Source organism: Tenrec ecaudatus, chromosome 5, assembly GCF_050624435.1.
Source record: "Tenrec ecaudatus isolate mTenEca1 chromosome 5, mTenEca1.hap1, whole genome shotgun sequence".
In the NCBI taxonomy this organism is placed as follows: domain Eukaryota; kingdom Metazoa; phylum Chordata; class Mammalia; order Afrosoricida; family Tenrecidae; genus Tenrec; species Tenrec ecaudatus.
Genome location: NC_134534.1, coordinates 152351868 through 152364682, shown reverse-complemented (window position 1 = coordinate 152364682; position 12815 = coordinate 152351868). Strand labels below are relative to the sequence as shown.

The 12815-nt window shown below is 50.6% G+C and overlaps 1 protein-coding gene across 1 annotated transcript; it reads right to left on the bottom strand.

The window, feature by feature from the left end:
* Positions 1–11528: 11528 nt before the first annotated feature.
* Positions 11529–12062, bottom strand: GP9 (glycoprotein IX platelet). The gene has a single exon (XM_075550764.1). The coding sequence runs from the start codon at positions 12060–12062 to the stop codon at positions 11529–11531; it is 534 nt and encodes a 177-aa protein (XP_075406879.1).
* Positions 12063–12815: the final 753 nt, after the last annotated feature.

The following is a 12815-nucleotide window of genomic DNA, read 5'->3' as shown; positions in this document are numbered from 1 at the left end:
AATTTGAGAGTTGAGGGCCTGCTCTGCCCTGCTCTGCCCTGCTCTCGGCCACATGCCCAAGCGCGGTGGTGTGCCATCAGGTTTGTCCCTACCACAGGAGGCCCATCATCCCCATCAACTGAGTTTCTCTGGGGTCTGTGTCTGGTTACTGGGGGAAGCCTGCACAGAGACCACCGTGCAGTGCTGGGGACCCACTGGCTGCTTCTACAAGGAGAGGAGGAAGGGCTGCCTTGCCCTGAGAAAAATCAACAGAATGGGTGTCACACCAACATCCATTCATACCCCTTACTGGTACTGTGACCTCCTGCCTGTGTCCACCCTGAGCCTGGTATCATCAGATGGATTACGAGCTCCCCTCCTGACTGCACCCTGGGAGCTGAAGGCTGGGCCAGGGAGCCCCGTTTCTGACTGTAGAATGCACTGACCGGATTGAGGAAGGCTCACAAGTCTGCATCAGGTCACAGGCCCAGGTGTTCGCCAATGGTCTTGGTGGGGAAGACAGGCAGGCCTGTATTGACCTCTACATTCAGCTAAATGCTGACAGGCCCACTGAAGCTTTGAAAATGACATGGGAGGCCATTAACTGACCTCTGGCTTCCTGATTGCCACCAGGCAGGGGTCAGACAGGCTTTTGCCCTCTTTACCCTCGTCTGACACCCCTCAGTCCTCTCATGGTATTCTGCTTTCATTTGGGGCTCGATAATCCATTGTAAGGGTCACACAGAACTCAGATAATAGCCACAATTATAGATGCTTATTAGGGAAGTTAATAGGCTCCCAGCAATCAGGATCAATAAACAGGATGGGCACAGCCATTTGTCCACAATTATACCTCCATAGGCAGCAGCTAAGTTTCCACCCAAAGCCTCCCAGCCGCATGGTCCCTTAGCCCGTGCCTTGGTAGACCAGGAACCCCAGCTGGTTCCATAGTCTCTGCCTCACAGGTCTGAGTCTTAGTGCTGCTCCTCTGTCCTCGCTCAGGGTTTTCTGTCTTGGCTCCGGCTCGGCCTGCCTCCTTTACTCCGCCCCAGGGTCTCCGTGCACAGATGTGATGTTTCTGGGCCCTTCAGACATGGAGCTTGAAGGCGCTGCACCGCCAGCAGCTCCTCCAGCGGTCCCGGGATTTGTCCGCTTCTGCATGGTGCCAGAAGGGCGGTCATGAAAACTGACCAACCCATCCCCTGTATAAGGTGGCACATGCCCTATTTGCGTAGTCCCACCCCCAGCCATTTGGTGGGACTTACAGAGATGGATAGAGGAACCTAATAAGAAATTTGCACTCCGCAAGGAAACCTGGTCACAGGGCCTGAGCCCAGCCACCCCACATGCCTCTAGAGCGGTGGTTCTCCACCTTCCTCATGCTGCGACCCTTTCATACAGTTCCCATGTGGTGCACACCCTCAGGGTCCTCCCCTCTAGAACCCTCAGCCTCACAGGAGTCAGTCAGGTTCCTCAGCTCTGAAATCTCCCACCTCCCTTCTGGTCCATGCTGTCCCTCCTGACCTGGTCCGGCCTCTGGTCTGCAGAGCAAACCCCACATCCACTAGCTCAGTGCTCACTTCCTGAGACCCTCTCCAGGACTCCCTGCTGCCTTGGGCCTCCTTAAAGAGACATGACCCCTGAGCCCTCCACACAGCCATTCTCTGACTACACTGTGCGGCTAGAGAGCCGGAAGCGCTGTCCACACAGCCAGAGTGGAATCCCGGCCCAAAGGGGCCTGACCTGAGCTACGGGGAGCCCTGCGTCCCCCCACTCCAGTGTGGGTGCCTGGCTAGCATTGTCACCTGCTGCAGCCTCTGCTCTTGGGTCTCCCTGGGAGGAAAGTTGGGCTGCAAAGGGAGGTTCCTACACCTCCACGTGTGACTCCTTGACCTGTGAGAGGAGGTTGCTGGCTTGCTTTCTGTTGTTGACACGGGGTTGCGAGATGATGGGTTCTGCCCCCACCTCAGCTAAGAGGTGAAGTCTTGGGCTTGATCCCAGTGCCCCGACACCTCATACCCTGGGGCTGTGTGTTCTGCACAGCGGTGGCTCTGAACCTCACAGTCTCATGCAGGGCTTCTTAAACTCTTTCCACTCTCAACCCCTTTTTGCCTGAGAAAATTTTAGGTGGCCCTGGGTATATTTGGATACCTCATTTATGAAATTGCATAAAAAGCTACACAAATTAAACATTTACTACTAATAATCATAAACACTGACAATAAATTATGAATCATAAACCACAAAATTAATTTATGAGGGGTACCCCCCAAAATGGATTTTTTCCAAAGCTATGTATTTGCATATTTTTATATAAAATTATTTTAATGGTTTTCTTTTTTTTTGGCTTTCCACAACAATTTATTATTTATTTGTTTTTTTAAAATAATTTTTTGGGGGACTTGTACAACTCTTTTGTATTTAAAATTTTTTAATCATTTTGTTAGTGGCTCATACAACACATCACAATCCATATGTACATTAATTGTGTAAAGCACATTTGTACATTCATTGCCCTCATCATTCTCAAAACATTTGCTCTCCACTTAAGCCCCTGGCATCAGCTCCTCATATTTCCCCTCCCTGCTCCCTCCTTCCTCATGAACCCTTGATAATTTATAAATTATTATTTTGTCATATCTTGCCCTGTCCGACGTCTCCTTTCACCGACTTTTCTGTCCCCCAGGGAGGAGGTCACATGCAGATCCTTGTAATCAGTTCTCCCTTTCCAACCCACCCTCCCTCCACCCTCCCAGTATCGCCACTCACACCACTCATCCTGAAGGGATCATCTGACCTGGATTCCCTGTGTTTCCAATACCTATCTGTACCAGTGTACATCCTCTGATCTAGTCAGACTTGCAAGGTAGAATTGGGATCATGATAGTGGGGGAGGAGGAAGCATTTAGGAACTAGAGGAAAGTTGTATGTTTCATCGTTGGTGCATCGCACCCTGACTGGCTGGTCTCCTCCCTGAGACCCTTCTATAAGGGGATGCCCAGTGGCCTACAGATGGGCTTTGTGTCTCCACTCCGCACCCCATCCCCATTCACTATGATAAGATTTTTTGTTCTGATGATGCCTGACACCTGATCCCTTTAACACCTCGTGATTACACAGGCTGGTGTGCTTCTTCCATGTGGGCTTTGTTGCTTCTGAGCTAGATGGCCGCTTGTTGACCTTCAAGCCTTTAAGACCCCAGACGCTATATCTTTTGATAGCCGGGCACCATCAGTTTTCTTCACCACATTTGCTTATTCACCCCCTTTGTCTTCAGCGGTTGTGTTGGGAAGGTGAGCATCATAGAATGCCAATTTAATAGAAGAAAGTATTCTTGCATTGAAGGAGTACTTGAATGGAGGCCCAATGTCCTGCTACCTTAATACCAAACCTATAAATATATGTACATAGATCTATTTCCCCATCCTCATATATAAATATATTTGCATATGTACATGTCTTTATTTAGACCTCTATAAATACCCTTTGCCTCCTAGCTCTTTCCTCTATTTCCTTTTACTTTCCTCTTGTCCCACTGTCATGCTCAGTCTTCATTTGGGTTTCAGTAATTCCTCTTGGTTACTTTACCCTTGATCACACCCTACCAGGCCTCCTACACCCTCCTCATCACCGATTTGAATCACTTGTTCCCTTGTCCCTGGGTTTGTTAACACCACTACCTTTCCCCCCACCTCCCCCTCTCCCATGTCCCCCCAGAACTGTCAGTCTCATTGTTTTCTCCTCCAGATTGTTCATCCAGCCTATCTTATTTAGACAGACCAGCGGAGATGATAACATGCACAAAAACAAGACAGAGCAAAACCAAGCAACAATGTACAACAAAACAATAACTACAAACCACTGACAAAGAACAAAACAAAACACAATAAGAAAGAAAAGCTTGTAGTTAGTTCAAGGTATTTACATTTTTTATAAAACAACCTTATCCCCTTTAAAGTACCCTCTATCACACTTTTTAAAATGTCTTTTTAAAAAACATTTTATTAAGGACTCATACAACTCATCACAATCCATATATATATATATATATATATATATATATATATATATATATATATATACATACATCAATTGTATAAAGCACATCTGGACATTCTTTGCCCTAATCATTTTCAAAGCATTTGCTCTCCACTTAAGCCTTTTGCATCAGGTCCTCTTTTTCCCCTCCCTCCCCGCCCCCCCCCATCACACTTAATACATTTGTCAAATCTACAATTCCATTCCTGGAAATATTTTTCAAACTCATCTGTTTGGATGGCTGACAGCACCTCCCTCATTTTTTCTTCATAAAATCACTCTCATTCCATGTCCCTCTGCATTTGAGGAAACAAAAAGAAGTTGCAGGGAGCTAGGTCAGGTGAGTCAGGCGTGTGGGGCAAGAGAGACATGCTGCTTTTGCGAGAACCTGGCTCACTGAGATGGCTGCGTGAGCAGCTGCATTGTTGTGGTAACAAAAACATTTGCCACAAATAAATAGAAAGCTTGATTAACAGTCTGACCTGGTGGAACGAACTCCAAATGCACTGAGTCAATATTTTCGCCCATTTGGGAAGTTGAGGGACGTCCAGAATGAGGTTTGTCATCAATCGATACTTCACCTTTTTTGAAACAAGAAAATCACTTGTACACTTGAGTTTTTCCCATAGTGTTATCCTTGTAAGCTGTGTTCAACATCACAACAGTTTCTGCGGTATTTTTCCGTGAGCAGGAAACAAAATTTCACAGATGCATGCTGTTCTCTTAAATCGGCTATCACAAAAAACGAAGTTTGAGTGAAACTGCTTTTATGAAAAAATTCACTGTTTCCAGAGCGAACCTTCCCTGGCAACGCCACTGGGTGCACTAACTCAGAGCGAGTTGTTGAATGCTCGCTTAGCAGGAAAAGTATGTACTAAGAAAGCTCTGCCCAGCAGGTAATTTTACATATAATTTTACCATTTATTAAAGACTAATAATAATGCTGACTGATGAGGTGAATGTGCTTGTTTATTTTGACATAAAGAATGAAAACTTGGTAGGATATTTGATACTGCAGGACATAGAGCGTCTTCAAAAACAACAGAAAAAGAGAAAAGCCTGTAGTTAGTTCAAGGATTGTTTGTTGGCCTTTAGGAGTGTTTTCTGGTCGAGTCTGATGGTGTGCCAAGCCCTGGCCCCAAAGTCTATTTCTGGTATTCCATGGGGACTTTGTTGCTCTGCTCCCCTTGCTATTCTGTTGCACGCCCTGAGTGTTTTTCCTCAGTGTGGTGGGGTCAGAGCAGGCACAATTCCCACACTGTCTCCAGTGTTGTCCTCTGTAGGGCTATGGGTCAGTGAGGGAGACTTATTTACTTTCTTGCCTAGCTTTTTCCAGCTGTGTCCCTTGGGAGCTCTTTCAACTTGCCTCCTGTGCCCCCTTAATGTGCTCCTAGGGTCCACATTCCAGAACACTTCCAGGCGCATGTGCATCCATCCTGCCCCTGCCCTGGACCAGCCATTTCCCTAGGAACCCTCATTCCTTCTCATTGAGATGCCATGGTCTCAGTGAATGCTAGGTGTGCTCACTGCTACCTGGGTGGTATTGTTTCTAGCCCCTCTCTCAGGAGTCAGCATACCTACTAGCAGTGATCGGCAGTTGTGATCCAATACATGGCATGTGGTTGTCCTGTGGCTCTAGTCTCTTAATCTGGAGCATTTCTCAGCGTTCAGCTTTTGTGACATTGACATCTTGAAAGAGCTGGAAATTACGTGGTATTCATGTTGTGACCTCGGGGCTGAATTGGGCACCCTGGTGTGAAGACCAGCCCCCTGGACAAGACCACTGATACTCAGTGGCCCACAGGAGTCAAGGCTTCTTTCTGATTCCCTAGAAGATGTAGGGCACAAGTAGGCAGTGGGCAGCCTTATGGACAAGACCATGTGATGACAGAGGCAGAGACTGGAGTCGTGTGTCTACATAGCTACAAACCAAGGATGCCAAGGACGGCTGGAAGCACTAGAAGGTACGAGAGAGCAATGAGACAGCTGCTGCCCTAGAGCCTTCAGTGAGATCATGGGCCTGCTGACACTGATTTCAGACTTGGGGCCTCTCGATCGGTGACCCAATACATTTCTGTTGATTGCAGCCACTCAGACTGCGCTAATGTGTAACTGCAAATGTAGGCAACTCACATGACGGGGAGCAGGAGACCTCGCCCTAAAGTCTGCTCCTAATTGGCTATGTGCCAGGAAGTGAACTCATCCCCGGACCTGCTTTCACCCTAGCAGCTCCACATTGGGTTACTTTACATATTGATTAGGTTTCCATATGAGATTTAAATAAACCCCCCTGGTTGATATCCCAGGACGCTGTGGTTCTGTGGCTGACTTATACTAGAGTGTGAAGTACTGATGGTACAGGGCTGATGGATTTGCCAACTCAGCTTTCTCTTGGAGGTGGGCAGGCAGCACAGATGAATGAAGTGCATGGGGTGCAGCCATGGCAGTGTCCCCGGTGATGGTGACTGGAGTCGTGGGAGTTAGGGGAGGTGCTGGAGGGAGCGTGCAGGGAGGTGAGAAGGGAGAGGAGAGAAAGGGCCATGCTAATATAGGAGCAAGTAAGGTAAGAGAGAGCCCTTAGGGAGGCTGAGGAAGAGTAGCCCCAGGAGTAGGAGGGTAACCTGAGAGTATGGCGTCTCAGAAGTTAGAGGAGGACTGTTTCTTTTCTTTTTAAAATGATATTATTGGGGGCTGGTACAGCTCTTATCACAATGCATGCATACATCCATTGTTTTGACCACATTTGTACATATGTTGTCATCATTGGTTTCAAAACATTTTCTTTCTACCTGAGCCCCCTTCCCCACCGTCCCTCCCTCATGAACCCTTGATAATTTATAAATTTTTTCCCCATCAATGTCTCCCTTCACCCGCTTTCTGTTGCCGTCCCTTAGGGAGGGGGTTTTATGTAGATCATTGTGATCAGTTCCCCTTTCTCTCCCTACCTTCCGTTTCCCCTGCTGGTTTAGCTACTCTCATTATTGGTCCTGAGGGGTTTATCTGTCCTGGATTCCCTGTGTTTCCAGCTCTTATCTGTAACCGTGTACACGCTCTGGTGTAGCCGTATTTTTCTTTGAGATAGGAAATACATTTTATTTTAAATTATTTTATTGGGGGCTCATACAACTCTTATCACAATCCATACATCCACCCATTGTGTCAAGCACATTTGTACATTTGTTGCCCTCATTATTCTCAAAACATTTGCTTTCTACTTGAGCCCTTGGTATCAGCTCCTCATTTTTTCCCTCCCTCTCTGCCTCCCCTCCCTCTCAGTCTCCCCCTCCATCATGAACCCTTGATAATTTATAAATTATTAGTATTTTTGTCATGTCTTACACTGTTTGATGTCTCCCTTCACCCACTTTTATGTTGTCTGTTCCCTGGGAGGGGTTTATATGTAGATTCTTATAATCGGTTCCCCCTTTCTACCCTACCCTCCTGGTATCACCACTCGCACCACTGGTCCTGAAGGGTTCATCTGTCTTGGATTCCCTGTATTTCCAGTTCCTATCTGTACTAGTGTACATTCTCTGGTCTAGCCAGATGTGTAAGGTAGAATTGGGATTATCATAGTGGGGGGAGGAAGCATTTAAAAACTAGAGGAAAGTTGTATGTTTCATCATTGCTACCCTGCCTGCCCAACTGGCTTGTCTCCTCCCCGCTACCGTTCTGTAAGGGGATGTCCAGTTGCATACAGATACAGATGGGCTTTGGGTTCCCATTCTGTACTGCCCCTCACTCACAATGATATGATTTTTTTTCTGGGTCTTTGTGCCCTGATAGCAGATCCCATCCACACCTCAAGATCACACAGGCTGGTGTGCTTCTTCCATGTGGGCTTTGTTGCTTCTCAGCTAGATGGCTGCTTGTTTATCTTCCAGCCCATAAGACCTCAGATACTATCTCTTTTGATAGCCAGGCACCATCAGCTTTCTTCACCACTTTGCTTATGCAATCATTTGTCCTCAGCAATGGTATCATGGAGGTGAGCATCACAGAATGCTGGGTTGCTAGAACAAAGTGTTCTTGCATTGAGAGTGTACTTGAGTAGAGGCCCAATGTCCGTCTGCTATCTTAATACTTAACATATAGACATAAGTACATAGATCTATTTCCCTATTGTTATATATGAACAGATTTGCATATGTACATGCCTGCATTTAGACCTCTGTAAATGGGAAGGCCTGTTCTAGAGCGGTGGCTTTGCCCGTGCCCTGTGCTGCATCAGTTGCTACAGTAGCTGTGTGCGTGGCATTGTGACAGACTACCCCAGAGTGCAGTGTCTTGAATAGGACAGACGTCTGCTGCTTTCTCATAGCAGTCCAGAAGTGGGGGGGGGGGTGTCCCAGAGGACAGAAAGGGGGACTCCATGAGGTACTATAGAGTGCTGGCTGATGCAGGTGTGTGCGCTCTCCCTGACGAAGTGTCCATTTCTGAGCCCCAGGCTTCCGTTTCAATTATCCTCAAGGAAAGGGGCACGGACGTGGCTTTGCCTCGAAGGAGATGGCTTAGGAGCTACCCAATCACTCTTATGCATCCTCATCCCAGTGGCCTGAACTCTCTCTCTCAGCTCCTAGCAGCAAAAGGATGGGGAGACCTTCTAGCTGGGTATCATTTGACCTGCTGAAGCCGGTAGGGGGCCTGAGGGTGGTGGTCTGTGAATACACGGGGGGGGGGGGAGGAGGAGGATAGAATTCCAGGAGCCCAAAGGAAATGGCATTGTTCGGACTACTTGGTCTCTTGGGAAGAGTGGAGGGCCACTTTCTCTCGTCTCTTCCTACCCATCACTGCCCTACCATGGACGGCCAGAGTGCACTTATACAGAGTGTGTGTGTATGCAGAGGTTAAACCCGTTTCTCCTGACAGCCACATCCCCCTGCGAATCCTGGGAGCTTCTTCAGGGGGATGACCCAATGACCTTTGGAGTCTGGGGTCAAGAGTCCGGGGCTAGTGTCCCCAGGGGGAGGGCCTGGCCATCGACGCATGCAGCTGCTTTCTCAGAATGGACAAGGCCCGAGGCTGGCTCCTCTTTTAGAGAGAAAGGGAAATTTATTCTCATCTAGTTTGAAATATCAACCTCAAAGGCTAAGGGGCCCCTGATCCAAGTCATAAGAGTTTTAGTTGCTTCATAGGCATGCAAAAGCTGGTCAGCGAATAAGGCAAACCAAAGAAGTATTGCTGCCACGGGGTTCGAGTGTTGGCCAATAATATTGACTACACCACGTGCTCGCAGAAGAACAGACAGATCTGCCGGGGAAGAAGCCCAGCCAGGATGCTCCTTACAAGTGAGGCGTGGGAGACTTTCTCTCACATACTTTGTACAGGGGAGCAGGAGGAGGACATCAGACTGGGGACAGGAGAGGGTGGGGGTGGGGGGAAAGAGCAAGACCCTGACCGTGATGGATTGATAAGGGGGCCACACCCATTGTGAGCTGGAACCAACCCAAGGGCACTTAGCGACCACCAGGAGCTGTGATGAAATGCATTTGGTTGTTAAATGGAGCCCCGCGTGGCCCTTCTGAAGCAGTTGCACCAGGTGACCTGCGTGGCCCTTCTGAAGCAGTCGCACCAGGTGATCACGCAGGCCAGGCGAGAGTAGGGTGGGCCCTAACCTCTGTCCTTCTGCGTGCTGAGTTATCGAAAGAGCAGCGTAAACTGGACGCAGATGCAGCTACCAGCCTGAGGACACCAAGGGTGGACGGTCTGGAGGCAAGAGAGACACAGAAGAGCTTTCCCTGAGAGTCAGCGCCCCGCAGACGGGCTGTTGCTCTCCCAAGCTGGGGCAGAACATGCATTTCTGCCCTTTAAAGGCAGCCTTGCGGTATTTGTAGTCACGGCCACACTAGACTACAAAGACCGTCTTTCCGGGAGCCACTGGTCAGACGCTGAGTGTCAGCAGGAAACCTTGGTTTCAGTAAACCACAGAATTGGCCAGTGGTTGTCCCCCTCACCACCCGAAGCCCTTCTCCATGCGCAGGTGGATCCTGGCAAGGCCTCCGGAGGCGAGGGTGAGGATCGCCTTGGGGCTATTGGGGGAGCTCGGGGCAACAGCAGAATTGGTGTTTTGGCTACGAGGGGCACTGTGCTGGTGGTTGCGTGGTACTTGGGTGACTGGTCAGTCGGGGGAGGGAGCGAGAGGGGTCTGATGGGGGCTCCTTCAATGGCGCTTGCTGGGATGGTGGTGATGGAGTGATGTCGGTGACAGTGGAGGTAATGGTGGTGAGGAGGGGGCATTAATAGATACGGGGAACCTGGAGCAGGTGTGGGCTGGAGGGGCCAGGAGTTGCAAGGGGGTGCATCTTGGTCATGGTGGGAGGTGCATCCCGCGTGACTGGAGCTGGGGTGGATGGCAGGGGTCGGGGTGTGTGCACGTGGCCATGTGATGGTGGCCTTGCTGGGGGGAGCAATTGACAGGCCTTGTGCAGGAGGTTTGAGAGGATGCTGAATTCAATGACCAAGGTTTCCCCGGGCTCCCAGATCTCAGGAGACCTCCCTTCTTGTTCTTCATCAAGAGTTACAGCCCCCAGGGGGAGAGGAGGAAGAGAGAGAGAGTTTGAGGAAGAGAAACAAAGAAAGCAGAAGAGAGGCAGTGTGGGACTTGGGCAGGATGAAGTCTTAGAAGCCATGAGGTGTGGTCAGTCTCCCCTGTTTCCTCGGCTCTCAGTGAGTCCCGCTGTGCCCCTTATTGCGGCCTTGTGAAGGCAGACTTGTGTGGAGCTTACAGAGGGACTGTGTGTTTCCATGACAATAGCTGGGGGCTGCCCAGAGCGGAGCAGGTGCTGGGAAACAGGTGCCTACAGTTCCTGACAGGTCAGGAGACTGACTTGGAATCCCCAGCGATTGTGGAATTGGCAGACCGGCATGATGGAGTTCATGTGGCTAAGAGTTCCAGGGGACCAACATGCTCCAACTGACCTCTTACGACAATATGAATCTGGATTTACAGAGGAAGGCCTAGTGGGTTGCAGATGGTCAACACACATAGTGACTACCGAAAGGTCGGCAGTTCGAATCTACCTACCCATTGTCGTGGAGTCATTTCTGTCATTGTCTGTCACAGAGAGATCTTAGGGGACATAGTAGAACTGTCCCTCTGGGTTTCTGAAGCTGTACATCATTACGGGAGCCAACAGCCTTATCTTTCCCTCATGGGACAGCTGGTGGCTTTGAACTGCTAGCCTTGCAGTTAGTAGCCCCACACGTGTCCCACTACACCCTTAGGGTCCTGAGTACTGAGAGTACCTTGGTGATCTATTTCCAAAAATTCCCAAAGAAAAGCTTGGTGGTCCGTATCTGAGCATCCGGTGGAAACCCTATGGAGGAGCTGGATTCTGACGCAGAGGGGCCCCTGGGACTTGAAGTGGGGCGACAGCAACCGGCTTTTGGTTTCAGAAGGAGCCAAACCCGTGTGCCAAGAGGAAAAAGTCTCGCAGTTCAGATAAGACAGCAGAGCAGCTGGTTTATTTGGGGGCACTGGGGGCTGTGGCCTCTGGGTGACAGGGTCAGGCTCAGTGCTGGGGTCCTGCAGTCATGCACAGCAGGCCAGCCAGGAGTGCCAGGCTTAGTGCAGCCACGACCACCAGCGCCACGTCCCACCAGACGCTGGGGGACGCCCAGGAGGCCTGCAGCTGCCAGCCACAGTTGCCCAGTTCATTGCCAGTCAGCTGGCTGATGGGGCGGTCGGCGACTAGGCTGGGGCTGGCGCAGTGAACAAGATGCAGGTCCTCAGGTGCGTGGTCCTCCAGCCAGAGGCGCAGGTAGGTGAGGCTGCAGTCACAGTGCCAGGGGTTGTGTTCCACATTGAGCGTCTGCAACTGGAGTATGTGGTCGAAGGCACCTGGGGGCACCCTGTGCAGGCTGTTGTTGGCCAACAGGAGGTGGCGGGTGTGAGCAGGCAGTGTGGGCAGCACCGTCAGCCCCTGGCCCGTGCAGTCCACCCACAGCCCCATGGTCTCCAGGGACTGGCACGTGCAGGGCTTGGGGCAGTCCTTGATGGCCTCCACCATGGCCCCGAGCAGGAGCAGGGTCCCCCAGGTAGGCATCTGAAAGCTGGTGGAGGGCAAAATGGTGTGAAGGAGGGCCCAGCCCCTACTCTGAGAGCCACAGGAACTGAGCCCGGGGACCAGGGGCCACTTACAGTGCTTCTTGGTCTCACTTCTACTTCTGTAAAGTGGCGTGGGGTGTGCCTGCGTGGGCACAGTGGGTGGGCTCTGGCTGAAGGTGGAAGGTGGGTGTGGTGGTTAGTCAGTGGGGAAGAACTGGATGATGATGATGGGAAACGGGGCAGGGAGTGAGAGTGTGGTGGGGCTCAGAGGGTGGAGGGCAGACAGGAAGGATGGGTGTGGGGAGGTAAGGGAGCAGGTTCTGGGGAAGAACTTGGCCCCTAGTAGAGACCCCGCCCCTCCTGAGAGGAAAGATGGCCCAGTAAGCCCCAGGCCTGAACCCAGAACAGGACAGGCCTTGGAGAGGGCACCCCTTCCCTAAGGTAAGTCCAGTGCCTGGCCTGGACTAGGTTTCCAAGGACAATTTCAAGAAGGCATAACCAAACGCTGCTGGAGTCGAGGCAATGGTGCCTCCCCGTGAACACCGCACCCCTGAACACCGCACCCCACCCAGCCCTGCTACTGAGGAGGATCAAGTTAGGGACGGAGCCTGGGAGGTCCGACCCCCCTCTGAGGTCTTGCACCACCACCCACCTGAGGGGAAGGGGCAGGCAGTGCTAGCGAGGGAAGGCAGCGAGGTGCTTACCTGTGAAGGTCCGTGCTCTGTCTGTGGCCTGATGAGAGCGCGTGGGG

Bases quoted from the DNA above. Each gene is read 5' to 3' on its own strand.
- GP9 (XM_075550764.1), bottom strand. From the start codon at position 12,062: ATGCCTACCTGGGGGACCCTGCTCCTGCTCGGGGCCATGGTGGAGGCC.